The sequence below is a fragment of the Acomys russatus genome, chromosome 14, assembly GCF_903995435.1.
Source record: "Acomys russatus chromosome 14, mAcoRus1.1, whole genome shotgun sequence".
NCBI lineage: Eukaryota > Metazoa > Chordata > Mammalia > Rodentia > Muridae > Acomys > Acomys russatus.
This window is the reverse complement of record NC_067150.1, coordinates 15,665,637-15,693,316: the sequence shown is the minus strand read 5'-3', so window position 1 is coordinate 15,693,316 and position 27,680 is coordinate 15,665,637. Positions and strand designations below refer to the sequence as shown.

General features: G+C 49.8%; 1 protein-coding gene across 5 annotated transcripts in view; it reads right to left on the bottom strand.

Annotated features, from left to right (window-relative positions):
* The window catches only part of Slc44a2 (solute carrier family 44 member 2), a 31,299-nt gene extending 4,925 nt beyond the window's left edge, over positions 1–26,374 (bottom strand). For 2 of the 5 annotated variants that reach the window (XM_051155998.1, XM_051156000.1), the window contains exons 1-19: positions 10,876–11,029; positions 10,331–10,379; positions 7,629–7,702; positions 7,423–7,507; positions 7,160–7,244; positions 6,937–7,047; positions 6,784–6,844; positions 6,574–6,697; positions 6,393–6,476; positions 6,188–6,300; positions 3,973–4,104; positions 3,318–3,417; positions 3,143–3,235; positions 2,561–2,645; positions 1,710–1,972; positions 1,532–1,626; positions 663–766; positions 326–399; positions 94–164 (exon numbers count right to left, since the gene is read on the bottom strand). In XM_051155998.1, coding sequence (XP_051011955.1) covers positions 94–164; positions 326–399; positions 663–766; positions 1,532–1,626; positions 1,710–1,972; positions 2,561–2,645; positions 3,143–3,235; positions 3,318–3,417; positions 3,973–4,104; positions 6,188–6,300; positions 6,393–6,476; positions 6,574–6,697; positions 6,784–6,844; positions 6,937–7,047; positions 7,160–7,244; positions 7,423–7,507; positions 7,629–7,702; positions 10,331–10,379; positions 10,876–10,912 — 1,840 coding nt within the window. In that variant the 5' untranslated portion in view covers positions 10,913–11,029. Of the gene's footprint in view, positions 1–93; positions 165–325; positions 400–662; positions 767–1,531; positions 1,627–1,709; positions 1,973–2,560; positions 2,646–3,142; positions 3,236–3,317; positions 3,418–3,972; positions 4,105–6,187; positions 6,301–6,392; positions 6,477–6,573; positions 6,698–6,783; positions 6,845–6,936; positions 7,048–7,159; positions 7,245–7,422; positions 7,508–7,628; positions 7,703–10,330; positions 10,380–10,799; positions 11,030–26,250 lie in introns of those variants that run through there. The other 3 variants (XM_051155999.1, XM_051155996.1, XM_051155997.1) reach the window with 3 other exon arrangements.
* Positions 26,375–27,680: the final 1,306 nt, after the last annotated feature.

The following is a 27,680-nucleotide window of genomic DNA, read 5'->3' as shown; positions in this document are numbered from 1 at the left end:
AAGATGACTAAGCAAAAGTGTGACAGCAGTTTACAGGTCACTCCCAACAGGCTCCCACATGCCAGCAGGGGCAGGCTCGGTGGCGCCACTCACCCACACTACCCACAATCAGAAGTTTGCCCAACAGGAAGAGGAAGTCTGTAACTTTGTCCAGGACGGCAACCCTGTCGGGGAGATTGAAGGGAGAAGTGTGATGTGGGCTCAGAGCCTAGGAGGGGAGGCCGGGTAAGTGGAAGGCTGGTTGAGACAGGGCAGGAGGGAGGCTGGGAAAGAAGGTAAGATGGGACAGGCAGAGAGGCTGGGGGTTACAGGTGAGTCCCCTAACCTGATAATATTTCTCATAAGCAGGAAGAAGGCATTCTTGGCTGAGGTGCAGAAGTTGGTGCCATAGATGGCAATCTGGAGTGAAGAGAAGGAGGTTTGAGGGCCTCGGGATGGACACGGGGGGGGGGGGGGGGGTTACTCTCACAGGGGGGCCATGGGGGATCCTCCCACAGGAGGGAGGATGATGGGGGGGAGGCCCTCAGGACCGCCAAAGGGGATCCTCCCACAGGGTGGCCATGGGGGGTGGAGGGTGGGGCGTGGGGTGGATGTGGGAGATCCTCCCTCCGGGCGGCACTTAGCCCCCACACTCAGCCCCCGCACTCAGCCCCGCCACGCACCATGATGTAGGCGTTCCTATTCAGGAATTTGATAAACTTCTCCAGGCACCAGAAGCAGCACTTGAGACAGACCATGAGGAACTTAGCAAACTTGTTCTGCGCAGCTGAAAGAGAAGGAAAGCTTTGTGAGGATGGCAGGAGACTGGCCTGGTTTGGACGAGATGCCTCTAAGTCCCACGAGACAGCTAAGGCTTACAAGTCAGATGGTTGCCTCAACTACTAGGCCAACCTGGACAGTTTAGCAAAACTGTCCCAGAATAAGTAAATCAATCGGTCCAGGTGTTGACCCACAAAAGTAATCTCCAAGGGTCAGGAGGTGAGGTCAATCCTTGGCTGGTTAGTGAGTTGGATGCCAGCCTTTTAAACAGCAACAGCTGGGGGTGGTGATGTACACCTTCAATCCAAGCACTCAAAACCAGAGGCAGGTGGGTCTGTGAGTTTTAGGTCAGTGTGGTTTACTTATCAGAGTCTGAGGCCAGCCAGGACTACACAGTAAAAAGCTGTCTCAAACCCCAAGCCAAAACCTCTTAGCCCAGCCTTGCTAGCCAGAGTCAGTGGCCCACCCATGCTTCCTGGACCTGCCCCTGAACAGTAAGAGCTCTTTGGGCTCTTTGGCACTGTTCGGGCTTTCTCTGGATGTCCTAGAACTTGCTCTGTAGCCCAGGCTGGCCTGGAACTCTCCAGAGATCCACCTGCCTCTGCCTCTGCCTCCGCCTCTGGAGTGCTGGATTAAAGGTTCGAGGCCTGGCTTCTGGCTCTTGTAACTGCTCTTCTGCCTCCTAGCTCCACCCCTTCCACAAACAGAAATCCAGCAGAGGCTTAGCTCCAGCCCCACCAGGCCCTCGCCAAAGCTACAGGGAGGGCAGCACCTTTTAGACGCTGGTCCAGGTACTCCAGGATCACTCGGATGATCTGCACGATGGCCAGGATGAGGGAGCCAAAGGCTATGGACCCCGTGTGGTACCTCGAATCAACAGGAGGAATCAGTGGCCCAGCCAGATGAGGTTTCTACATCCCTTCCCTTCCCACCCCAACACGCCTCTTTACCTGAGAGCTCTGCCAAAAGCAGAGAAGAGGGGGAAGGCAGGCATGTCGTCAGGTTTTTGCATAGCCCAGTAATAGGAGGCAAAGGCTCCAGCCAGTGTCACCTGGCCCAGTGCCAGCACGAAGTTGGCCAGCCAGAAGAACATGAATGCATTGAAGATCTGCAGGCCCAGCAGGGAACGGTGGTAGGCCGACTCGCCACCATAGAAGGCAAACTGGCAGCGGCCGTTGGGACACAGGCGGCTCTCATTTGCTGTGGGGAAGGTCTGAGGAAGAGGTAAGGAGCCACAGGGTCAGCTGAGAGCAGGCTGAGGTTGGACCAAGAGCAGGTCCTAGAAGCAAAAGTACCCATTATGAAAGTGCCAAGAAAGGTCTTGGGGGGCCTGGAGAGATGGCTCAGTAGGTAAAGAACTAAGAATGAGTCAAGCAGGGCCGGGCGTGGTGGCGCACGCCTTTAATCCCTGCACTTGGGAGGCAGAGGCAGGTGGATCATTGTGAGTTCGAGGCCAGCCTGGTCTACAAATCGAGTCCAGGATAGGTAAGGCTACACAGAGAAACCCTGTCTCAAAAAAGGAAAAAAAAAGAATGAGTCAAGCCTCTATCACGTCCATAAATGTTAGGTGTGGCCATATGCTAGCCTGCAGCCCTAGTGTGGTAAGGAGTGGAGGTACCAGTTTAGCTCCTGATTTGGTGAGAGATACTGACTGGAAGGAAGAAGGCTGAGAAATATTGAGCTACCAATACCAAATCGGGCAATGGCTTGAAAGTCCCACTCTGCTCAGCCCAAGATATACAGCAAATGCAAAACATTTGCTGAATTATCTTCAAGGGGAGGTTCCCAGGGCACCGCCTACCTCTGGGTTGCAGGTGTTCCTCAAAAGCGGGCAAGATGTGTCATCAAAAATCTTGTAAACAGCTTCGTTAGAGGTGGACAGGAAGCTGATGGCTCATTAAGGAAACTGAAATCTAGGACTGAGAAGCCAAGGAGCTGGGGGGATTCAGGAGTGGAGGCTCATCCTTGGAGTCCCAAGACTTGGGAGGCTGAGGTAGGAGGGTTCTGTGCATTGGAGGCTAGCCTGGGCTACAGAGTGAGTTCCAGAAAAGCCTAAACCAAAGAGTAAGGCTCTCTGAAAGTAGCAAGAACGGGTCAGGGACATGGCTCGCTCATCTGATAAAGGTGCCACTAAGCTTGAATTGGATAGAGAGAGAAAACCGTCTCCTGCAAATTGTCTTTTGACCTCTGAATACTGCCGTCCCTTCCCCTTAAATAAATTAAATATAATATAAAATTATAAGATAAAGAGAGCCACGGGAGTGGGGGTGTCTCTTAGGAAAGGACCACACAATCACCATGGTACAGCCCTACCCTGAGCTGCAGGGCATTCTAGGGCCAGTTGTCCCTGGGGACCACAGGCTGCTGAGTGAGTGATGGATACACAGCGGTGCTGGCCCAGTAGGCAATGCAGAGACACAAGAGGAAGAAAGTCACCAGCGGGTAGGTCACGGAACATATGACATGTCCCACAGCCCTGGGGAGAAGCAGAGACAGCGTTAGAGCCAAATGCCCCAGGCTGAGACCCCAGGCACATCCCTGGCCCTCCAAGGCTCCACCTGCTGGCTTCTTTGATGAGGGCTATGGCGATCAGTATCCTCTTACGAAGAAAGATGAGTAACAGGATGATGACCACTTCCAGGATGCTTAGAATGATCACTGTGGAGAAGGGCAGGCGGCTATCAGGATGGCTCATCAGGTTAAAAACAATTGCAGCCAACCCCGATGATCTTAGTTCAATTCCCAGAACCCACAGGTGGGGGGCAGAGACCTGATTATTCAGTTTTCCCTAACTGCCACACAGGAGGGTTTTGGCATAGATGCCCCTCTCAACAAGGAAATATAATATATAATTTTTGGCTGTTGGTTTCTTTTTTTTCTTTTTCGTTTTTTTTTTTTTTTTTTTTTTTTGAGACAGGGTTCCTCTATGTAGCCTTGGCTGTCCTGGACTCACTTTGTAGACCAGGCTAGCCTCGAACTCACAGCGATCCACCTACCTCTGCCTCCCAAGTGCTGGGATTAAAGGTATGTGCCACCACGCCCAGTTTAATTTTTAAAAGTTAAAAGTTATAAGAAATAAAACTGATTTAAAAATAAATAAGATATCAATGAAATGATTTCTATAAGAGCTAGAGTAAGCTGTTTGGGAGTCCCACCACAATCCCTCCAGGGTTTCCCATAATACAAGCATGGGGGGAGGGTGCCGCAACTCACTGAAAGCCATCCATGTCTGCCGCAAGTGCAGGTACACTCGGAGGTCCGTCTGGAAGCCAAGATCCAGCAGGGAGATGTCAGAGCCTGCCTCTCCCCTCAGTTTCGAGTACTCCAGGTAGCAGTGAAATATGCCTGTATGGAGCCACAAGTCCAGACAGTAATTTTCTTGTTTGTTGCCTGAGACAAGGCACACTATGCTATGTAGCCCTGGTGGCCTGGAAGTTGCTATATAGACCGAGCTCGTGATCTATAAATGATTGAAAGAATGAATGGGTATTAAGATGCCGCTTGCCTGATGACACCCTGCAGCCAACCAGGTATGGTTCACACCCCTTGAAAGCCAATACCTGGGGAGGCAAAAAAAAAAAAAAAAAAGGCAGACCTCTACATAGCCAGTCCCTGGAGAGCCAGGACTCTACCCTGAGACAACAAAAATCAAGTGACCTAAATGGCCAACAACCGCCCAAACCAGGAGTACCACGAACATTTTTCTTTTTGTTTGGTTGGTTTTGTTTATTGAGACAGGGTTTCTCTGTGTTTCTCCAGGACAGGAGTCTCTGTCCTGCACTTACCCTGTAGACCAGGCTGGCCTCAAACTCACAGAGATCCTCCTGCCACTGCCTCCCGATTGCTGGGATTAAGGGTGCGTACCACCATGCCTAGCTTTCTTTTTTTTTTTTTTTTTTTTTTTTTGGTTTTTCGAGACAGGGTTTCTCTGTGTAGCCTTGGCTATCCTGAACTCACTTTGTAGATCAGGCTGGCCTCGAACTCACAGCGATCCACCTGCCTCTGCCTCCCGAGTGCTGGGATTAAAGGCGTGCGCCACCATGCCTGGCTTTTTTTTGTTTTTTGAGACGGGATTTGGCAGGATCCATATTCAAAGTTATGATCCTTCTGACCACGCCTCCCTTGGCTGAAGACGACAGGCACACACCACCATGCTAACACAAATATTCTGGCATCTGGATCCTCAGATTAAGGTTCTAAGTATTTATCCTTTCAGGAAGTTTAAAAGGAATAAAATCAGAATAAGAGCCAGCAATGACTCAGTGGGTAAAGACACCTGCTGCCACGCCTGCTGCCTGAGTTCATCCCTGGTACCCACACAGTAAAAGGACAGAAACCATTGACTCCTATGTACACACACATATGCATGCATACAGACACACATAATAAATGAACATAATATAAAAATACAAAAGAGGCCGGGCGGTGGCAGCACACGCCTTTAATCCCAGCACCCTGTGAGTTTGAGGTCAGCCTGGTCTACAAAGCAAGTCCAGGACAGCCAAGGCTACACAGAGAAAACTTAGAGCATGAGCCGCTGGCTTACACAACATGCCTCCCCTGACACTATCCTCACATTACTGGCTTGCACGACAGGCCTCCCCCTGACACTATCCTCACATCACTACCTTCTCATTTAGTCCCCTACCAGGAGACACCAACTGTCCCCATAGACAGCGGAAGTCATTATGCTTAGGGAGACTCAGTCATGTGCCCCGCACAGAGCTAGGAAGCAGCAAAACAGGGGTTCAAACCAGAGCACCACAGTACAGGAGCTTACTCCTGGACTAAGCAGGTGGCTTCAGAATGTCTTTTGTTGTTGATTGAAATGCCAACCCGATAAAGCCAGTAAAGTGGTAGCTCACGCCTGTAATCTCAGGACTTGGGAGGCAGGCGTATCTCTGTGAGTTCGAGGCCAGCCTGGTCTACAAAGTGAGTCCAGGTCAGCCAGGGTTACACAGAGAAAACATGTCTCAAAAAACCAACAAAACCAAACCAAAGAAGCTGGACCCTGGTTCTCAAAATACAGAAGCAAAATGTTTTCCTTTTCTCTTCTTTTGTGGTAGAGAGAATGGCGTCAGGGCCTTGCATGTGCTAGCATTGTGACACCAAGCCAGAACCCAGGCCCCTCACTGGGGGAGTCTACCAGGGAGCCACAGCCCCTCACTGGAGGGCTACAGGAAGTACCTGAGTCCCTAGCGCAGCCCCAGTGAGTTGGATTTCACCCATCTGCTCATGATGAGCTCTGGCTGCCTCAACCTGCCTCCAGCAAGAGTATAAACATCTTCATAAACGTGCCAGTTAAACAGTGAAGAACATTTGAGGGCTTAGGGTGACATTTTTGATAAGCTGTCACCAGGGCAACAGGCAATGGCACTTTGCAGACTTCAGGCAGGGAAGAGTAGGAGGAAGGGGGAGCCGCACGCACCATAGCCAAGTACCAGGATCACCATGACAATCATCACCCAGACCATAATGCCTGCCAGGAATCTCAGCAGGACGATGAACAGGAGACTCAGGACCATGGCAATGACCAAACCTCTGGGGGACAAGACAGGGCGTGAGTGACACGATCCTTTTTGGCTCACAGATGTCATAGCCAGGGGACAGCCACCACCTTCCTTCCAACTCACATGATGATCCAGTACCAGGATACAGTGTAATCTTCAAATATCCGCATGGCCAGCTGCCGGGCCTCTAGAATCTTGTTGGCCTCCCTAGGGGTGGAAGAGACTCAAGTCATACCCGGAGAAGGCCAGCTCCAGTCCCTCCCAGGAAAGCCAGGCGCCATACACCAGAGGGCTGCCTTCTCACTTGGCACCCTTGACCAGTTCTGTGATGTTTTTCCTGGTGCCGTGTCCATCCTCATACGTCGTCTCATTGCCCACCATCACAACCCCTTTGCTGGCATGGATGGCTGGGAAGCACCGCTGGGCCACTGTGGGACCAGAAGACACCTGTCAGGCTGAGTCCTTGCAGATTCCCCTGTCTGCACCCGGCCCTCCCGAGATCCCCAATACCCACAAGGTTTGCTGGGGATGATAACCGCTGGACATTCGCCATCCCGGAGCACCTCAGCCACGCCCTGCAGACAGAAACGGGAGGAAGTGATTCTCACAGCAGGACACCCTCCTCCTATGTCCCCTACCTGTGCACCTAAGGGGTCTTTCTGCTCACTTTATTGTTCTGAAAGCCAGGCACGCAGAACTGCTTGTAATAGTCGAAATCAGGAGAGTTCCGTGCTTTCAGAAAAGTGAGGTAGCGGTCCGGACACTGCTGCACGCAGATCTGGGCGCGGGGGAGGAAAGAGACGTGGAGACCCTGAGACCCCGTCCCACATGATGCTCAGGAGGAGAGAGCGGTGGGAAGCTGCACCAGGGGGAGGAGTGGAGCATGTTACCTGAGGGGTGGGACACTGAAATTCCAGCAGGACCAGGGGGCTCGCACACTTGACAATGTTGAAGTAAAACAAGAATGGCTTGTTTCTGGGGGGGGAGGGAGGGAACAGAGTTGGTCAAGACCAGCTCAAAGGCAAAGACACTGGACACCAAGCCTGCCTCCCTGAACTCCGCCCCTGGGAAATCACATGGCGGAAGAAAACAGAGTCTCTGACCCCACAGGGTGTGGTTGCTGAAGTGTATGCACGCAAATAAATAAACTCACTCATTTTTTGTTCCCTTCTGCCCACAGAACTCGCCCCGGCTATCAGTGGGGTAGATCACTTTCCGAGGGTCTCCGTGGGTCCAGGCTGCGGAGAGAGAGACCCAGAGATATACAGGATTTGTCACTTCTCCGCCACAGCACTGCCGGGCCCCCAGAGGCTGTGTTAACCCTTCCCACAGGGGATTTCTCTCCCATCCTACACTTACCTATGATGCCCACAGCCACATAGCCCACAACGGCCAGGAAGAGGAACACGCAGCAAATGACATCTGTGCAGCCCCTGAGGAGCAGGGCAGCAATGTGCATGTGACATACACACACTTTCCTTTTTTTTTTTTTTTTTTTTTTTTTTTTGAGACAGGGTTTCTCTGTGTAGCCTTGGACTCACTTTGTAGACCAGGCTGGCCTCCAACTCACAGAGATCCGTCTGCCTCTGCCTCCCCAGTGCTGGGATTAAAGGCATGCACCACCACTGCCTGGGCACACACCCCTTTTTATGAGTAATCTGAAATGGGGACCAAGGATCACATGCTTTTTCCCCCTTTTTTGAAAAGAGGCCTCACCAGGTAGCCTTGGCTGACCTAAAACATGCTATGTAGACCAGGATGGCCTCGAACTCTGAGATCCACCTACCTCTGCCTCCTGAGTGCTGGGATTAAAGGCACATCCCACCACACCTGGTCTATGTGCATTAAAAAAAAAAATTTTTTTTAGCTGGGTATTTGAGGCCAGCCTGGTCTACAAAGTGAGTCCAGGACAGCCAAGGCTATACAGAGAAACCCTGTCTCAAAACAAATAAACAAACCAATAAATAAGACAAACAGACTGACAGAAAGAGCGTAAGTGGCGGGCTAGAGAGATGGCTCAGAGGTTAAGGGTACTGACTGCTCTTCCAAAGGTCATGAGTTCAATTCACAGCAACCACATATTGGCTCACAACCATCTATAATGAGATCTGTGTTCATAATAAATAAATACATCTTTTTTTTTTTAAAGAATGTAAATGGCTAAGGTAAGGCTGGTCAAGGGGGCACACAGCTTTAATTCCAACACTAAGTGGCACGTGCCTCTAATCCCAGCTCTCTGTGAGTTCAAGGCCAACCTGGTCTACAAAGCGAGTCCAGGACAGCCAAGGCTACACAGAGAAACCCAATCTGGGGGGAAAAAAAACCACGGGCGATGGTGTTGTCATGTGCTCATTCATCAGATAGGCAAGAATTTGAGAGTTTGGTCTCAAGAAACCAAAAAAAAAAAAAAAAAAAAAAAAAGCAGTGAAGCAGGTCGTGCTGGTACATGCCTTTAATCCCAGCACTCTGGAGGCAGAGGCAGGTGAATCACTGTGAGTTTGAGGCCAACCTGGTCTACAAAGCAAATCCAGGAGAGTCAAGGCTACACAGAGAAACCCTGTCTCAAAAAAAAAAAAAAAAAAAAAAAAAAAAAAGAAAGAAAGAAAGAAAAGAAAGAACAACTAAAAAAATAAAAAATAAAAAACAAAACAAAACAAAAGCCAAAACACCAAACCAAACCAAAAAGCATTGAGTCTGATCCCAGCGTACACCTGGAGACCCACAACCTTCCAATGGGATCTAACCCCCTGGCCTCCTTGGATACCAGCCAGACATCCACACAGACAACACACATAAATGTGGGCAAAATATCCCTAGTTCCGAGGGCTCTGAAACTCTCTCTCAGCCTCCATGTGGTGCACATACACACATGCAGACAAAATATTCATACACATAAGAGTAAATAAACAACAACAAAAAAAAACAACTTTAAGGGGCTGGAGAGATGGCTCAGAGGTTAAGAGCACCACCTGCTCTTCCAGAGGACCGGAGTTCAATTCCCAGCAACCACATGGTGGCTCACAACCATCTATAATGAGATGTGGTACCCTCTTCTGACCTCCAGGTATAAAGCAGTTATATACATTAAATAAATAAATAAATATTAAAAAAAAAACTTTAAGTAAAAATGTAGCAGTATAAACCTTTAACCCAGGAGTCTCTTATTTTAAATAATACTTTTATTAATAATTTGACAATTCCATTTGATATATTATAACTATAGTAATTCCACCCCTCCCTCAGGACTTTTAACTTTTGATTCTCTTGTCTCACAAGTAGCTGGGATCACAGGACTGGGAAGTCAAGTCCAGCTCAAAATAAAACGTACAAGGATCATGCAGAGGCAGGTAGATCTCTGTGAGTTTGAGCCTAACCTGGTCTACATAGAGAGTTCCAGGACACACCTGCCTAAAAAACAAAACAAAACAAAAGCCCCACAAACTAAACAAACCAAAAAACAGGGGTAGGGGCCAGGTGTGATGGTGCATGCCTTTAATCCCAGCACTCGGGAGGCAGAGGCAGCCAGGACAGCCAAGGCTAACACAGAGAGACCCTGTCTTGAAAAAACAAAAACAGAATCAAACAAACAAAAAACAGGGGTAGGAACGTCAGCCAGTGGTATCTCTCTTGCTTAGTACTGAGGCAGAGGGAGGGAGGGGCACCAGGGTGACAGATCAACACATGGGGGCGAGCTGGTTAGAAGAGGAGTCATGTATGCTGCATAGTGCATGCCTAGTGTATGTGAGGCTCAACTCCATTCCAGACTCTACTAGGAGGAGTCTAGGATTTTAAGGAAACTAGCTTTTTGTTTGTTTGTTTGTTTTTCAAGACAGGGTTTCTCTGTGTAACCTTGGCTATCCTAGACTTACTTTGTAGACCAGGCTGGCCTGGAACTCACAACGATGCGCCTGCCTCTGCCTCTCCGAGTGCTGAGATTAAAGGCAGGAAACTAGCTTTTGAATCACACTGCAATCAACAATGGTTTATCCTGCTTTGCTGGACACTTTGGGACACAGACATCTCCCTGTCTCCCCTTGTCTCCAGGAAGGAAGTACACCTACCTGTTGTAAATGGGTCCTTTGAAGGTAGGGTCGTATTTCTGAGGCGTCCCTGAAAGTCAAGAGGAGTAAGTAAGATGGGTGAAAAAATGACACAACCGAAGAAATTGGAAACCCAGGTTCCCTCTAAGCCGGGCGCGGATTTGTACCTGCATCCTACCTACAGGAGACTACACCCAAGCTTCGAGGTCATCAGAGAGCCTAGCAAAGACCATTGTCCCTGGGGGTCGTGGGCAGCTGATTCATCAGCCCGCTGTCATCCAGGGGAAATGCCTGGAGGTGCTTACAAGGACCAGATCAAAGAACACCAAATCATCTGTTGAGAGGTCCAAGTGTTCTTAGGGATGTATGGCAACCAGGTCCTCGGTAGAGGAGAGTGGACCGGTGTCTGAGGCAGCTGTAGGAACCACTGGGGTGATGGGAGCGAACATGGGACAAAAGGGTACTGCGGTTCGAGTGCAATTCCTCCTACCTCCCTTTTGCAGCCTTCCCTGACAGTCCAGGGTCCCCGCTGCTGTCCCCGGGGTGCACAAGGAGAGCTCGCATACCATGCTTGCCGTAGTAATGCTGCGAATCCTTCCCCATTACTGCGGCGCAGCCCCGACGGCGCCCTGGCTGGTTCTCGCGCCCTCCCGGACACAGCCGCCACCCGCAGCAGCTGCTCCGAGCCGAGTGGCAGGCGGGACGGCCCAAACCGGTCAAACAAGCCCCAGCCAGAGAACCAAGGGGAGGGACCCATCCAGAGGGCAGGACCGGGTGGGGCCTCAGCTGCTCCTGTCACTCACTAGCAGGCCAGATTTAGTCCTCCCTGCCCCCCACCTTCACCCAGCCTCAACCCAGGAGCCTGTGGTGGCTCCGCGGGGCTCTGGCCTCGTCCTCCATCCACCCACGAGGCAACGCATCCTGGGACACTTCTCAACGCTAAAATGTCACCGGGACTACTCCACCCGCAAGACGGAAACTGAGGCACGGGGAGAAAAAAAAAAAAAAAAAAACCAGGCAGACACTAAAGATAAAACATTTGGGCTAAAAACTCAAATAAATGCATGAAATGGGGGTCGCCTGGCCATTTATTTGTTGGTTTGTTTGTTTGAGAAAGTCTTATATAGCTTAGGCTGTCATGCAACTCACTGTTCAGCCAATTATAACCTTGAACTACTCGTCCTTATGTCTCTACCTCCCCAATGCTGAGATCAATCGGTCAGAAGAGGGCATGGATTCCCTGGAATTGGAGTTGCAGACTGTTGTGAATCACAGCACCATGTGGGCTCTGGAAACTCGAAACCCAAGATAGGTCCCCTCCCCCTTTTTTTTTTCTTTCTTATTCTTTTTTCTCTGGGTAGACCAGGCTGTCCTTGAACTCACAAGGATCCACCTGCCTCTGCCTCCCAAGTGCTGGGATTACAGGTGCTGCACCACCACCACCCAGCTGTTTATTGGTTTTTCAAGACAGGGTTTCTCTGTGTAGCCCTGGCTGTCCTGGACTCACTTTGTAGACCAGGCTGGCCTCGAACTCACAAGGATCTCTATGTAACCTTGACTAGCCTTTGACTCTCAAGGATCCACCTGCTTCAGCTGCCAGAGTGCCGGGATAAAAGGCACATGCCATCATGGCTGACTTTATTTACTACTGGGGGGAGGGGGACATCTGCACATATCTATAGGTACACTAAGTGGTCAGCCTCTCCAATCTAGTCAAAACAAGAGAAATCAGCCTAGAGCAGATGTGAGATCAAGTTCAAGACCAGTCTGGGACACAGAGTGATGGGGGTCTCAGAACAACAGCAGCAGGTAATACTAGTCCTGGCCTCCGAGAGAGACCAGGCACAGGACGCCAGGGGTAAGCAAGCAACTGGCATGAGGGCTTAAGGTTGCAAAAGTCAAACTATCAGGTGTTCAGCCAATGCAGGGGTCAACAGCAAGTGTCCGTATGGCGCATACGGTTGGGGTTAGCAGTACACAGTTGTCATGGAGGCATATACACACAAATTTATATATAGTATACATTTCCATAAGAGTATCTAATCCACCAGGAAGTATCCTGAAAAAGCAAGGTATACAGTTGGTGTAATGTGGACACCATCATAGGTGTATGCTACGAGGGCATACAGCGTTCATGGTGAGAGTCACTGTCTGTACCCCTGTCTCTACTACACACCCTCAAACCAACCTCTAAACCATGGGGGGCGGGGGCACGGCATAGTGGTACAGCCCATGAAGGGCTGGGGGTGTGGCTCAGCGGTCCAACTCATGGCCTAACAAGTGGAAGTCGCTGAGCTCTATCTGAACACCCTTACATTAAAAATACTAATACCTGCAGCTGCCGCCTCAGAGTCTAGCTCACCCAGCTGGGCTCTGCACTCTAATCAGTTGTCCTTAGAGAAAGGCCACCTCCCCTCCTCTGGCTCACTATAAGGAAGCCTTGGGTGACCCCTAAACCACAGGCTTCAGCAAACAGGCGAGGCTAAAAGCTCCAAGCCAAGGCTGAGGCTGAGGCTGACCAGAACTCCCAAAGAAACCCTGTGTTTCTGGAAGGCCCCAGCAGCCCTAACACCAGTTGGTCACACCTCAGCTAGATTTAGCAGTGGACACAGTAGACTGGTCCCAGGCAACAAGCTGCTTCTGTTACCAGCCAGAGACAACCTTAAAGACAGTCCAAGCGGTCGCCCCTCCCCCCACAGGCTCAATGGCAACCCCCAAAATGGCTCCCTCACATGGACCTCAATGTCACCTCATTCAAACCTGTCTCTCCACCTGACCCAGCAGGGTGGTGAGGGCTCCCTCCATGCTGCGCTCAAATGAAAGGAGTCTTTTTTTTTTTTTTTTTTTTTTTTTGGTTTTTCGAGACAGGGTTTCTCTGTGTAGCCTTAGCTGTCCTAGACTCGCTTTGTAGACCAGACTGGCCTCGAACTCACAGCGGTCCGCCTGCCTCTGTCTCCCGAGTGCTGGGATTAAAGGTGTGCGCCATCACGCCCAGCTTGAAAGGAGTCTTGTTCCGTATCCAGTTGCTTTGTTTGAGACAGAGTACTTAGTAGACTGATTTATTTATTTATTTCCTTCTTTCTTTGGATTTATTTATTTACACAGCATTTTGCCTGCAGGCCAGAAGAGGGCACCAGATCTCATTGTAGATGGTTGTGAGCCACCATGTGGTTGGTGGGAATTGAACTCAAGACCTTTGGAAGAATAGCCAATGCCCTGAACCTCTGAGCCATCTCTTCAGGCCTAGACTGATTTCTTTAAAGCCCTAGGTTCGATCCCCAGCAACCTAAATGAGCATTTCTCCTGATCCCTCATCACCTGAAAATGTGAGGCAGGGTGGACTGACTGCCTTGAGTTGAGGCCACCCTGGGGTACATAGCTAAACCCTGGCTGATTAAAAGAAAAAAGAAAAAAAAAATTAAATTCTTGGGACTGGAGAGATGGCTCAGTGTTTAAGAGCACTTGCTGTTCTTCCAGAGGATTTTCGGTCCAAGCACCCACAGGACAGCTTTGCCTGTGACTCTAGTTCCAGATGAGACGCCCTCTTTCTACTTCTGAGGGCACCAGGCAAGAACATGGCGAACATGCATACATGCAGGCACTCACACACACACACACACACACACACACACACACACACACACAGAGAGAGAGAAGTAAAGAAATATTCTTAAAACGTAGTTATTTGTTTGTTGGTTTGGAGGAGAGGTTTCAAGACATGGTTTCTCCGTGTAGCCTTGGCTCTCTGGGAAGCTCTGTATAGCAGGCTAGAACTCACAAGATCCGCCTGCCTCTGCCTCTCAAGTAAGTGCTGGGATTGAAGGCTTGTACCACCACTGCTTGTGGTGAGCAGGCCACTGTAGCACACAGTTTTAATCTCAGCGCTCTGGAGGAAGAGGCAAGTGGACCTGTATGAGTTCCCTAGTTTACACAGCAAATTTCAAGCTAGACAGTGAGACGCTGTCAAAAATAAGCAAATAAATAAATAAAAAATTTTTAAAAAATCAAGCCTGATATGTAAGTGGAAGAAAATAAATGTAGGGGCTGGAGAGATGGCTCAGTGGTTAAGAGCACTGTCTGCTCTTTCAGAGGTCCTGAGTTCAATTCCCAGCAACCATATGGTGGCTCACAACCATCAATAATGAGATTTTGTGGACAGTCACACAGGCAGAACATTGTGTACATAATAAAATAAGTAAAAAAGAAAGAAAGAAAGAAAATAAATTTAACCTTGCCCTGACTCAGAGGAGGACAAATTCCACAAGAATTAATCATGCAAATATATAAATCCTCAAACTATTAGAAGCATGAAGAAACTTTAGGAATCTGTGTCTCTGACAAGAAGGCTGGTAGGGCAAGCGGGAAGCAAGATAACAGAGTATTAGATGTTTCCAGCGTCAACAGGAAGGCCTGGATGAGGAGAAGAACCACAAGCAGCCAGTTACCGCTGACACCTTTAACCCACTTTACAGGGGGAACCCATCCCTGCCGGGTCTCCTAAAATGTCCACCCTCAATTTAGGTTTCATGGGCAAGTGGGAGGTGCCACTGAGTGTGATTGGGCACAGACCTGTGTAGGGAGAAGAAAGTGTCTGTTGCCTAGCAGCTCACAGCTCTCTCAGTTACAGAAAGATCGAACTTGGATTAACCTTAAGGCGGAAGTTAGATTACAGAGACGGGGTGAGTGAGATGGCCTGGAAGATAGACTGCTGAGGCCGATGACGTCAGTTGCATGCCCAGGCTCCACACATTGAAGGCACAGGACTGACTCCTATACCGTAGACTCTGACCTCTGACCCCCATGTGCCTGCCTTGGAGTGAGCATACCTGCCTGAAGGCCCCCACACACATAATAGATAATAGTGTAATTTTATTTAAATGTAGACAAGGCACAGGAATGGGCTTGGCTCTAGCCTGCCCAGGCTCTAGCCTGAAAAAAAAAAAAAGAGACCATTCCTGTCAGTCTGATGGGTTCCAGCAGCTCTCATTAAGGGGAAGCTGAGAACTCTTCTGATCAGGGATGGAGGCTGATCCAAGCCCTGTAGGACAGGAAAGGGCTGTAACCACAAAACCAGCTGATATGAACAGAAACTCGCATGTGAGAGCGGTGAGGGCAAGTGAGTGTGAGAGCCGTCAGGGCAAGTGAGTATGAGAGCGGTGAGGCCAAGTGTCTGAAGCACCTGCCAAGGAGGCATGAAGCCAGCTCTTCTCCACTCCTAGGGCTGCATAAATAAATAGCTGCTCGTCATCTCAACCCTTGAGAAATGGAGGTAGGGGAATCAGAAGTTTAAGGTTCCTGGTTGAGAACACTTGATAGGCAAGCAGGGACCCAAGTTCGAATTCCAAGATTCCATGGCGCTCAACTGGGCGTGGTAGCCCACGCCTTTAATCCCGGCACTCGGGAGGCAGAGGCACGCCTATCGCTGTGAGTTCGAGGCCAGCCTGGTCTACAAAGTGAGTTCAGGACAGCCAAAATAACAGAGAAACCTTGTTTCAGAAAAAAAAAAACAAAAACCCATTCCATCCTGCTGGGAGGCAGACATGCAGCCTCCAGAACTCACTGAAATTGACCAGATTCACCAGGCCCTCCCCTGCAGAGTGAGTCCCTCTCTGAGGAGATGAGGCTGAGATGAGCAATAAGAAGATTCCCAGAGCCTGGGGTGGCGCATGCCTACTATAATCCCAGCACTTGGGAGGCAGAGGCTGGCGGATTACTATGAGTTCGAGGCCAGCCAGGTCTACAAAGTGAGTCTAGGACAGCCAAGGCTACACAGAGAAACCTTGTCTTGAAAAACAAACTACAAAGCCGGGCGTGGTGGCGCACGCCTTTAATCCCAGCACTCAGGAGGCAGAGGCAGGCGGATTGCTGTGAGTTCGAGGCCAGCCTGGTCTACAAAGCGAGTCCAGGACAGCCAAAGCTAACACAGAGAGACCCTGTCTTGAAAAACCAAAAAAAAAAAAAAAAAAAAAAAAAGAAAAACAAACTACAAACGAAAAAGACTCCCGGAGGGGAAAAACTACAAAGGACTCTCAGACAAAAAAGAGGCGCCTGGAAGAGCTAGAGACCAGCTATGACACCTGGAAAGGCCGTGGGCCTGCCTGCAGGCGGTTCAGTGGCCTTCCGTTCCCAGCTTTGGCCTCAGTCACTCACTCATGCTGAGGTGGGCTTTGGTGATGCAACTGTCTTTGAGTCACTTCTGCTTTCACACCTCGCCCATATTGCTGTAAACAACCCCAGTAAAATTGGATTTTCATGGTATCTTTGGTCTGATGTGGGCTCCCTATCTGGGGTCAGTAGACAAGTGTGTTTCATTTCCCCAGGAAATGTTGTCATACAATGGGCATAAACCAGGCATGGTGGCGCAAACCTTTAATCTCAGTGAGTTCCAAGACAGCCAGGGCTACACAGAGAAACCCTGCCTAAAAAAAACCAAAAAACAAAATAAAACAAAAAGAAAAGAAAAAGATAGAAAGTAACAGAGGAAGACAGGTGCTCTCCTCTCATTTGCTCACACCCCCCCCCCCACACACACACACCCCACACACACATAAAACAATATATCTAGGCCACCTTTGGCGTGATGGCCCTGAGGAGAAGTCTTGTGGGTTGTTGTACTCTGCCTTACATTTGAAACTCAAGGCACAAATGTGCACACACAATAAAGAAATCTTTTTTAAACTGGGCAGGGTGGCACACACCTTTAATTCCAGCACTTCGGAGGCAGAGGCAGGTGGATCGCTGTGAATTTGAGGCTAGCCTAGGACACCCAAGGCTACACAGAGAAACCCTGTCTCAAAAAACCAAACACAAAAAACAAAAACAACAAAAAAAAAAGAGGTAAACTGAGGCTACCTGTTTAATTCACACTGCTGGCGAGAGACATGGCACAGTCTGGAGTGAGAGCAAAGCCCTCTCCTGTCTAATTCGGCACTTTCTCTGGTAGATTCCAAGGTGGAGGCTGTGCCCTCTGCAGTGCTAATGCCCACTGTGAGGTATTAGGACACGGACTAGATGCAGACAGTGGGGCCTGTGGGACTAGGAAAAGGGAGGCTCACCTCAGGGTTGAGCTCTAGGGACTTTGTCAGGGAGCTGAGTCTGGTGGCATAAGCCTGTCATCTTGCCACAGGAGAGGTGGAGGAGGGAGGATGACAAGCTTGAGCACAGACCGAGTACAAATCATTGTATTCCCACACAGAGATGCCACATGACCACCTGCCTCAGCTCCAGCTGCCTTTTCCTCCCCACCTGTTGTTAAAAAGTCAGCCTTGGGCCAGGCGGTGGTGGTGGTGGTGGTGCTCGCCTTTAATCCCAGCATGCGGGAGGCAGAAGCAGGTGGATCGCTGTGAGTTCAAGGCCAGGCTGCTCTACAAAGCGAGTCCAGGACAGGCAAGGCTACACAGAGAAACCCTGTCTCGAAAAAACAAAAACAAAACAACAACAACAAAAGTCAGCCTCGAGCATGACTCAGCAGTAGACCCTAGATTCCACCCTGGAGGTACTGGGGGCATGTGATGCCTGTTCTGTGATGCTTCTCCACTGGACTACAATCTGGAACTAAAACCCAAAACTGGAGGGCACACCTGTGCGGGATTTATGCTTAATTTGAAGTAGAAAGATCCGCTTCTAATTCATGTCTTGGATGTAGGAAAAGACACTTTTAACCCCGACCTTTTATTCAGAGCTAATCTGGGCCACGCCTTCTGCTGGAAGCCTATGGAAGGACATGGAAGGAGGCAGCTTTTGCTCTTTGCCTGCTTGCTCTTCCATTCCTTCGCTGGCATCAGAGCCTGCTTGGGGACTCCAGCATATACTGCAGAGCAGCTGATACATGCAGCCTGTGGACTGAGCAACTGCTAGATTCTTGGTCACAGCCAACCATTGTTGGATTGTAAGATTAGCTGACTAAAGCCTGTAAATCACTAATAAATCCCCTTTAATCTACACACACACACACACACACACACACACTATATATATATAGTGTGTGTGTGTGTGTGTGTGTGTGTGTGTGTGTGTGTGTGTGTGCATGTGCATTGGGGGGGACTCATTCTTTAAGTTCCGTTACTGTAGAATCTAGACAATCCTGAATAATACAGCCTCCGTAAGATCTGGCTGTAAGGCATTTTTTTGTTTGTTTGTTTTTTGTTTTTCAAGACAGAAATGTTTTCTCTGTGTAGTCTTGGCTATCCTGGAACACACACACTCTTTCTCTGCCTCTCTCCGCCCCACCCCTCTCTCTCTGTCTCTCTGTCTCTGTCTCTCTCTCCGTCTCCCTCTGTTGACCAGGCTGGCATTGAATTCACAGAGACCCAATTGCCTCTGCCTCCCAGATTGCTAGGATGCTAGGATTAAAGGTTTGGGCACCACATCCAGCTAAGGGCATTTTCTTAATTAGTGACTGATGGGGTGGGTAGGGACATGCCTGGGCTGGTGGGCCTGGATTTGATAAGAAAGCAGGCTGAGCAAAGTCAGTAAGGAACACCCCTTCATGGCCTCTGCTTCAGCACCTCACTCTAAGCTCCTGGCTGGTTTGAGTTCCTGCCTTGGTTTTCTTCAGTGGACTGTGATTCAAGACATGTACACCCAAAGTGAGTCCAAGACAGTCAAGGCTACACAGAGAAACCCTGCTTCAGAAGAAAAAAAAAAAAAAAAACTTCCCTCCCCAAGTTGCTTTTGGTCATGGTGTTTCATCACAGCAATGGTAACCCTAAGACAATTCCCCAGTGAGATATGGTGTGTGGCTCAGTGGTAGAACTCATACCTAGTAGAATCCCCCAGTGAGGGGCTGAAGGCGCGGCTCTAAGGAAGAGCATTTGTCTCCCCTGGCAGTGGCCCTGGGTTCCATCCCTAGCTCCAACAAAACCATAAACTATAGCTCGCTGACTCTCAGCCCTGGCCTCAGATTCTTCTTTTTTCCTAGCAAGAAAATCATCACCAGCCAAAGCCCTGTGACCCTGGATCAAACTGAAAGCTAACTCATTTTGTATAATTTATATAGTCTACTGCATGGTGTTGAGAGCAAAAGAAACCAACCAGACCAAGACCCAGGGAAAGACAGTGGTGGGGGTGGAGGGGAAGGGAAGGCCTGCCAAGCTGGGAACACAGGGAACATCTACCCAAGCACAGTGTGTGTGGGCGATAAGGGGACCAACACAGGCAGGCAGTCTGTCATGACGCTTTGCCAGGATGTCAAGTGGCACCCAGCCCCCACAACTTCCAAACACTAGCTCTGTCAACGGCTCCAGTGTCCTAGGCCTTGCCTACAAGTCTGAGCCTGGCCGAGAGAATGGAGATCTTGGCTGCTCAGACAAGGTCATCTGAGAAGGATTTGGGGGCAGTGTCCACGCAGTGAAGAGATGGAGAGAGCTGGGCCTGGTAGCTGATGCCTGAAATTCCAACACTCAGGTAATGGAGGCAGGAGGATGATACATTTCAGACCATTTGAAGCTGCAGAGTGAATTCTAGACCAACCTGAGCTTACCTTGAAAATAAATTAATAACCAAGCCAGGCGTGGTGGCCCACACCTTTAATCCCAGCACACAGGAGGCAGAGGCAGGTGGATCTCAGTGAGTTCAAGGCCAGCCTGGTCTATAAATCGAGTCTACCACACCCAAGGCTACACAGAGAAGCCCTGTATCGAAAAACCTAAAAAAAATTAAAATGAATGAATGAATGAGTGAATGAATGAATGAATAAAAAAGCTCACGGTATCACGGGTAGAGCCCTGGCTTTGCATGAAGAAACTTGAGAAACCCAGGACCTTCCCAAACATCACATCAACCTGGCAGGGTGGTGCCTGCCTGTCACCCCATCCTCCAGAAAGTGAAGGGAAGTGGGTCAGGAGTTCAAATGGCTAAATTGTTTGAGGGCAGCCTGGGCTACTAGAGACCCTGTCTTAAGCATACAGACACTTCAGTTCAGATTTAAAAAAAAAAAAGAAAAAGGTCAGAAAGGGGGCGGGGGCAGGGGTGAGGTGGCAGGAGATGAAGCAAGCACCCTTAAGCCCTTACCCTCACTTCCTCTCCCAAGCGAGTTCTAACTTATTTCCCCTTTCTCTCTGTCCAGATGTGCAGTCTACAGATCCAGCAGAGCCACAGCCCTCTGTCTCCCAGGTGTGTGGTGCTGGGATGAAGCAGAGGAATGTCACCCTGTCTTGGGATGAGCCTCACCCCCGCGCCTGCTCCCATCTCCCACACTATTTCCTCTTGGCTAATTCACAGGGTAACAAAACTGCACATTGTTCCGCCCCAGCAAGGCTACAAAGTATGTTTTAAACGTTTGTAACTAGATCTATTCACTTTAGTTCACGTGAGTGTCTTGCCTGCATGGCTAGCTTTTTTCACAGTGCGCATGTGTGGTTGGTGCCAGCAGAGGTCGGAAGAGAAGCAGGTCCCTTGGGACTGAAGTTAATGATGGTTGTGAGTCACCACCTAAGTGCTGGGAAAGGAAGGGTCCTCTGCGAGAGCAGCCAGTGCTCTAACAACGGAGCCATCTCTCCAGTCTGACCACACTGGATTACACTGAACAATGGCTGCTCTTGCAGAAGACCCTTTCCTGGCACCATACAGTGGCTCACAACCATCTGTAACTCTAATTCCAGGGGACCCAACACTCTCTTTGGACCTCTGTGGGCACTAACCCCCCACATGGTGCGGGCATACATACAGGCCAAACACCCGTACACATAAAACTGAAAATCACAACTCTAAGAGGTATAAATGTGGGGGAGTCCTGGGAAAAGCATGAGAGCTGAGTTCCAGCCCCCAGCCACCACACAAAAGCTGGGGGTTAAAAACAAAACAGAAACTGTACCAGACTTAGGGACAGACACTGTCTCAGAAGACAAGTAAAAGCACCTGCTGCCAAGCCAGGTGCCCTCAGTAACATCCTCAAGATTCACAACGTTAGCTGGGCCTGGTGGCGCACGCCTTTAATCCCAGCACTCGGAAGGCAGAGGCAGGCGGATCGCTGTGAGTTTGAAGCCATCCTGGTCTACAAAGTGAGTCCAGGACAGCCAAGGCTACACAGAGAAACCCTGTCTCTGAAAAACCAAAAAAAAGAAAAAGAAAGAAAGAAAGAAAAACTAAAACCAAAACCCAAAAAACCCACAAGAGTGGAGAGCAATAGAAGAAAACACCAGATGTCAACCACATGGTCTCCACATATGTATGCATGCGCACGCACACATACACTATGTATATGTGGAGGAGGGGACTCACAAGACCCTGCCCCTCTCTGCAAATTGACAGGCAGTAACTGTGGATAGGGAGAGAGAGACGTTGACTCAGTGGTGTGACCACTGGTGAGAAGCCGACAGCCCCTGTAAACAGCCCCTCACCCACGCTCTGTAAGCAACCCTTACTGGGTAACACACACACACACACACACATTTAAAAAAAAAAAAAAAAAAAAAAAAGACATGAAAGTAAAAGAGGGATTGGTTGGAAAGAGAAAGGGGTCAGCGAGAGTGGGCCAGGATGAAAGGAGGTGGTGGGCGAGTGTGATCTCATGTCATCATGTGTATTATAAAAATATTATAACGGAGCCAGGCACAGTGGTGCATGCCTTTAATCCCAGCACTCGGGAGGCAGAGGCAGGCGGATCTCTGTGAGTTCGAGGCCAGCCTGGTCTACAAAGTGAGTCCAGGACAGCCAAGGCTACACAGAGAAACCCTATCTTGAGAAAAACAAACAAATCATAATGGAGCTGGGTTGATGGTTCAATAGTTAAGAGCACTTCATGGGGCTGGCCGTCCTGGAACTCACTGTGTAGACCAGACTGGCCTCAAGCTCACAGAGATCAGCTTGCCTCTGCCTCTCAGTGCTAGAACTAAAGATGTGTGCCACCACACTCAGCTTTTATTTATTTTTATACGTATGTACCTTTGTGGTGTGTGTGCCTGGGTTTGTGTACCATGTGCTTGGAGGAGGATGTGAAATCCCATAGAGTTGAAGTTACAAGTAGCACTCCCATTTGAGTGCTGGGAACAAAACTCAAGTCCTTTGCTAGAGCATTAAGGACTCTTTTTTGGTTTTGTTTTTGTCGAGACAGGGTCTCTCTGTGTTGCCTTAGCTATGCTGGACTAACTTTGCAGACCAGGCTGCCTCTGCCTCCCGGCTGCTGGAATTAATGTTGTGCGCCACCACTGTCGGACAGGACTCTTTTTTTTTTTTTAAAGATTTATTTTGTTTATTACACATGCATGTGTGCCTGCCCACCAGAAGAGGGCATCAGATCTCATTATAGATGGTTAAGAGCCACCATGCAGTTGCTGGGAATTGAACTCAGGACCTCTGGAAGGATAGACAGTGTTCTGTTTTTCGAGACAGGGCTTCTCTGTGTAGCCTTGGCTGTCCTGGACTCACATTGTAGAGTGAGTCTGGCCTCGAACTCACAGAGATCTGCCTGCCTCTGCCTTCTGAGTGCTGGGATTAAAGGTGTGCCCACCATTGCTTGACTGCAGTAAGAACTGTTAATTTACTGAGCCTCTATCTTGGCCCTTAAATTATTGTTGTTGTTGTTGTTGTGGTTATTATTATTATTATTATTTTCCCTGCTTTGGGTTCTAGAATATTATTATTATTATTATTATTATTATTATTATTATTATTATTATTATTTTCCCTGCTTTGGGTTCTAGAATCTTCTCTTACTCATGCCAAGGCTGGGTTGGGAAGAGGCTCATGCCAGGGGCTGGGTCCTGAGCCATTTCCCTTTCCTGTGGAGCTGCCACCTTCTTCCAGAATCATGGTATCTACTGGGAAAGGCACTTCCTGTCCTGCCTGGTCCTGCCCAACTCTGTTTCCTATGTAGGTTTGCCTGTCCATTAATTCATGGAAAAGCCACGCCTTTCACGCCACCAGCCACAGGGTCACCTGAGCACACAAGGACTTCCCACTTATTCTTAACAATGCATGTCCAGCTAAGCATGGTGGCACAAATCCGTCACCTCTGCACTTGGCAGGCAGGCGGATCTCTGAGTTCATGGCCAGCCTGGTCTACAGAACAAGTTCCAGGACAGCCAGGGCCACAGAGAAAGAAACCCTGTCTCAAAAGGCAAAATAAAACAAAAACCTCAGAACCTTGATTTAAAGCTGGGTCTGTCTGAAGCCACTCCCTGAAGCCATCACCATTGGTCACAGTGACAACTGGGATGGCACTAACCATGGGATTAGCCATTATGCCCAAGAGAAAGCTGACACTGAGCTGCAGCCCTGCGGTGGAGAGCTTGTCCAGCACAGAGGGAACCCTGAGTTGCCGGAACTGCACATACGACATCGTGTGTTCAACTATAACCAGAGGACCAGCCACTCAGCTACGCAGTGGATTCAGAGAGGAAACTTAAACTATTTTGCGGGAATGTTACAGGGATGCCTTCACAGTCCAGGGTTTTCATTTTGGTGAGGTGGGCTAACTGACAGGCGGAACAAGATCCTTCCTATAATAAGGCATGGCAGCCTGTAATCCCAGCTACTTGCAAGGGCTGAGGCACAAAGATGAGAAAACAAAGATGAAGGCTGTCTGGGCTTCACAGGTAGAGACCTGCCTCACAAATTTGCATCCCTGAGGCTCTAGGTTCAATCCTCAGTATCCATAAGGGAGGAAGGAAGGGAGGGATGGAGAGAGGCAGGAAGGGAAAAAGGAAAGAAGAAGAAGAAGAAGAAGAAGAAGAAGAAGAAGAAGAAGAAGAAGAAGAAGAAGAAAGAAAGAAGAAGAGGCCGAGTGTGGTGGTGCACGTCTTTAATCCCAGCACTCAGGGAGGAAGAGACAGGCGGATCTCTGTGAGTTCGAGGCCAGCCTGGTCTTCAAAGCGAGTCCAGGACAGCCAAAGCTACACAGAGAAACCCTGTCTCAAAAAAGCAAAACAAAACAAAAGAAGAAAAAGAAAAGAGAGAGAGGAGAGCACTGGCAAGCAGTCAAGCAGGGTGATCCACCTGGAGGCGGTGACATGGCTTTGGCTGCAGAAGCCGGGCAGAGCCTCCTTCACAGGCTCCCGGGTAGAGGGAAATACTAAGCTGTTCCTTCTGCCTGGAACACATTTGTCTCAAGTCATCTCGGGCGGCCTTCACTTCTTAAAATAGACCCTGGTGGCTGTGCCACACACACCATCCTGTCCGTTGCTCTACAACCTTAACAGCCTACAATTACATGTTCATTCTTCTGTCCGACCCACGCGGTCTAAGCCTTTCTCTGCTTTGGTGGACTGTTGTGTTCCCAGTCAGAACTTTGTCCGTGAAAGGTTTGTTACATTTCCCAAGGGCCTGTGGCAGAATGGGATCTAAGCCCAGACATCGGCTGAACATGTTTGAGGCCACAGCTTCTAGTCTCTGCCACCCGCGCTGAGCATGCCTGTTGCCTTGAGTTCCAGTCTCAGCGACTGCAAAGCCCCCCAGAGGCCCTGAGTTACAACCCCCCACCACACACACACACACACACACACACACACACACACACACGTACACCTGTGCCTTCTGAGCATCAGCGAAACTACCTGGATTCCCATTCTTGTTAAACTAGATCCTAACTTTCAACTCCATTGTTTACTGTCCATTCACTCCCAAAGCCCTAAGTTCCATCCCATCACAACATAGGGCTCCCCGCTGCCCTTCCTGCCCCCCCCCCCAACAAAAAAACCCCAGTCCCACCCTTTGGCCAGATTCAAGCCTGGGCAAATCACATCCTTGCTCACTCTGCTCTACTCTTACTCCAAACAGACTTCATGACCAAAGATCTCAGGTGCGATACCCAAGCTCGCTCTCAGGCTCCCAGCCTACGATTCCCACAGCAGAGACAGCCAACCACACCCAAGAGCTGCACAGCACAGAGATCTCAGAGCCTGGGGCTTCAGGCTAGGAGGCTCCCAGGTGGTCTGCAGCTGGCAACTTCAAACGCCCCTGGAAGTCCCTGGGGGCGCTAAGTCACGCTTTAAACTGGGGAGGGCGCGGTCCAACCTCTCCCCTCTGTCCATTTCTTGTTCCTGAGGGCCCCGGGACACAAGAAGGGTGCCTCAGTGAGAGACTACTTTCTTTTAAAGTTATTTTTGAATCATTTCCGGCCCCCTCCCCAAGACTCTATATAAAGTCTAGTAGTTTCCAGGAAGTTCTTGTCACATCGAGTGGGATATCAGTGGGAGGGATAGAGCCCCTCTGTCTTAGTCTCAGCCATGCCACTTAAGGCTTGTGACAGATTTGAGCCCAGGGAACCCAAAATAGATAAGAGGAAGGAGGCTCAGAGTTCAACACCCAGTTCATGGGAACTCGGACTCGGGTGGAATGAGAAAGCCGCATCCTGGCCCCAGCCCCAGCTCCAAGTGGCTGAAGGCTCCCTCAGACCTCACAGAGGTCTCCTGGACCCCTTAAATTTACAGGCATCTGCAACAATCTGCTAGGCAGCGAAAGTTTCTGAATTGCTCCCCACTTACCCCCCTCATCAAAAGCACCCTCGTTTCTGTCCTTCCTTGACCCGGTGGGTACCAGGTCCATCCAACCTTGCCTCAGTTTCCCCATCTAACATCAAAGCTTGGGGTCGCTACTTCTGGATGTAAGTGGCGGAGATGTGGAGGACATTGGGGTCTTGAGGAGACAGGACATGTGAGGTGGTCCGGGCCTTGTTCTTATCTTCTGTTCCCCAAGCTACGGTCGCCACGCAGCCCCTCCCCCGCCCACCATCTAATCCTTCCAGATAACGGGACCTCCAGGGGAGGAGCATGCGCCGTAAGTTCCGGCCCATCTCTCAGGAGGAACAGAGTAAGCTTGAGGAGAGCAACCCGGGCTAGGGCCAAGCGCTCTGGCTGAGCAGCGCGGGATGCAGAGGCCTGAGGGCGCAGAAAGAAGGGCTTCCGTCCTGGCTGCAGCCACGAGTGTTTTAAGGCTCTCAGATGTCGCCTTTCCTCAAAACCCCTTCCAGCACAGGCCACCTCCAAGCCCGAGGTGACTCCTACCATAGGCTCCGTCCTTCCGATCGTCTTCCATGGCCGCAACCAGAGGGAAACCGAGTCCGAAGCCAGAGCGACCCCAACCCAGGCGGGCGGGAGACACAGCGCTGCAGGCCCCGCCCTGCCCCGCCTGACCCCGCCCCCAGCGCACAAGCCAATGGCAGCCCCGAGCCTTAGGGGCGTGGCCAGGGCCGCGAGTGGGGCGGGGTGGTGGGGGGCGGCGGCCACCTTCTAGTTTCCAGTCAGCTGTGGACTCCTCTCTGCGAACAGGTCGTGGGTTGTATCTGCTTGTCAGTCGTTCTTTTGTTTTTTTTCTGGGGGGGGAGGGATTGTTTGTTTGGTTTTTGGGGTTTTGGGTTTTTTTGGTTTGTTTCAAGACAGGGTCTCTCAGTGCTAACCTTGGTTGTCCCGGACTCACTTTGTAGACCAGGCTGGCCTCGAACTCACAGCGATCCACCTGCCCCTGTCTCCCGAGTGCTGGGTCAAAGGTGTGCGCCACTACGCCTGGCGGGTTTGTTTGTTTTTTAAGACAGGGTTTCTCTGTGTAGCCCTGGCTGTTCTGTAACTCGGTCTGTAGACCAGGCTGGCCTCGAACTCAGAGGCCCACCTGCCTCTTCCTCCAGAGTGCTGGGAATAAAGGCGTGTGCCACTACTGCCTGGCAAGTCACTCTTTGCCCCAGGTACTGAACACTGATTGTGAGCTAGCAGCGGACTGATAAAAACTTGTTGTCATGAGCTCATTGATCGGATAGGCAAGAATTTGAGACTTTGATCTTGAGAAACCAAAATAATAATAATAATAATAATTTCAAAAGGCAGTGAAGCAGGGCATGGTGGCACACGCCTTTAATCCCAGCACTCAGGAGGCAGAGGCAGGCGGATCTCCGTGAATTTGAGGCCAGCCTGGACTACAGAGCGAGTTCCGGGACAGCCGGAGCTGTTACACAGAGAAACCCTGTCTCGAAAAACAAAAACAAAACAAACAAACCAAAAACAAAAACTTAAAAATCTAAAAACAAGCAATAAAAAGGTGAAGAGCAACACGGGAGGACACCCTAAGTTGACCTCCAGCCTCTCTACAAAAACACAAATTCTTACACGCACACATACAAAATCAATGAAGCCCCTGGGGTGGTAGGTACTAAAATTACAACGTGAAACCACTTCACATATTCAAAACTAACACAGAGCAGGCTGAGACGAGAAGTGTCATTTCCAGGAAGCCTGAGTTGCATAGTGAGGCCCGGTTTTTTTTGTTTTTTGTTTTTTGGTAGGTTTTTGAGACAGGGTTTCTTTTTGTAACCCTGGCTATTCTAGAACTGCATCTGTAGACCAGGCTGGCCTTGAACTAAGAGATCTGCCTACCCCTGCCTCTGTCTTGAGAGTGCTGGAATTAAAGGCAGGTGCCACCGCTGCCCAGCTGTGAGGCCCAATTT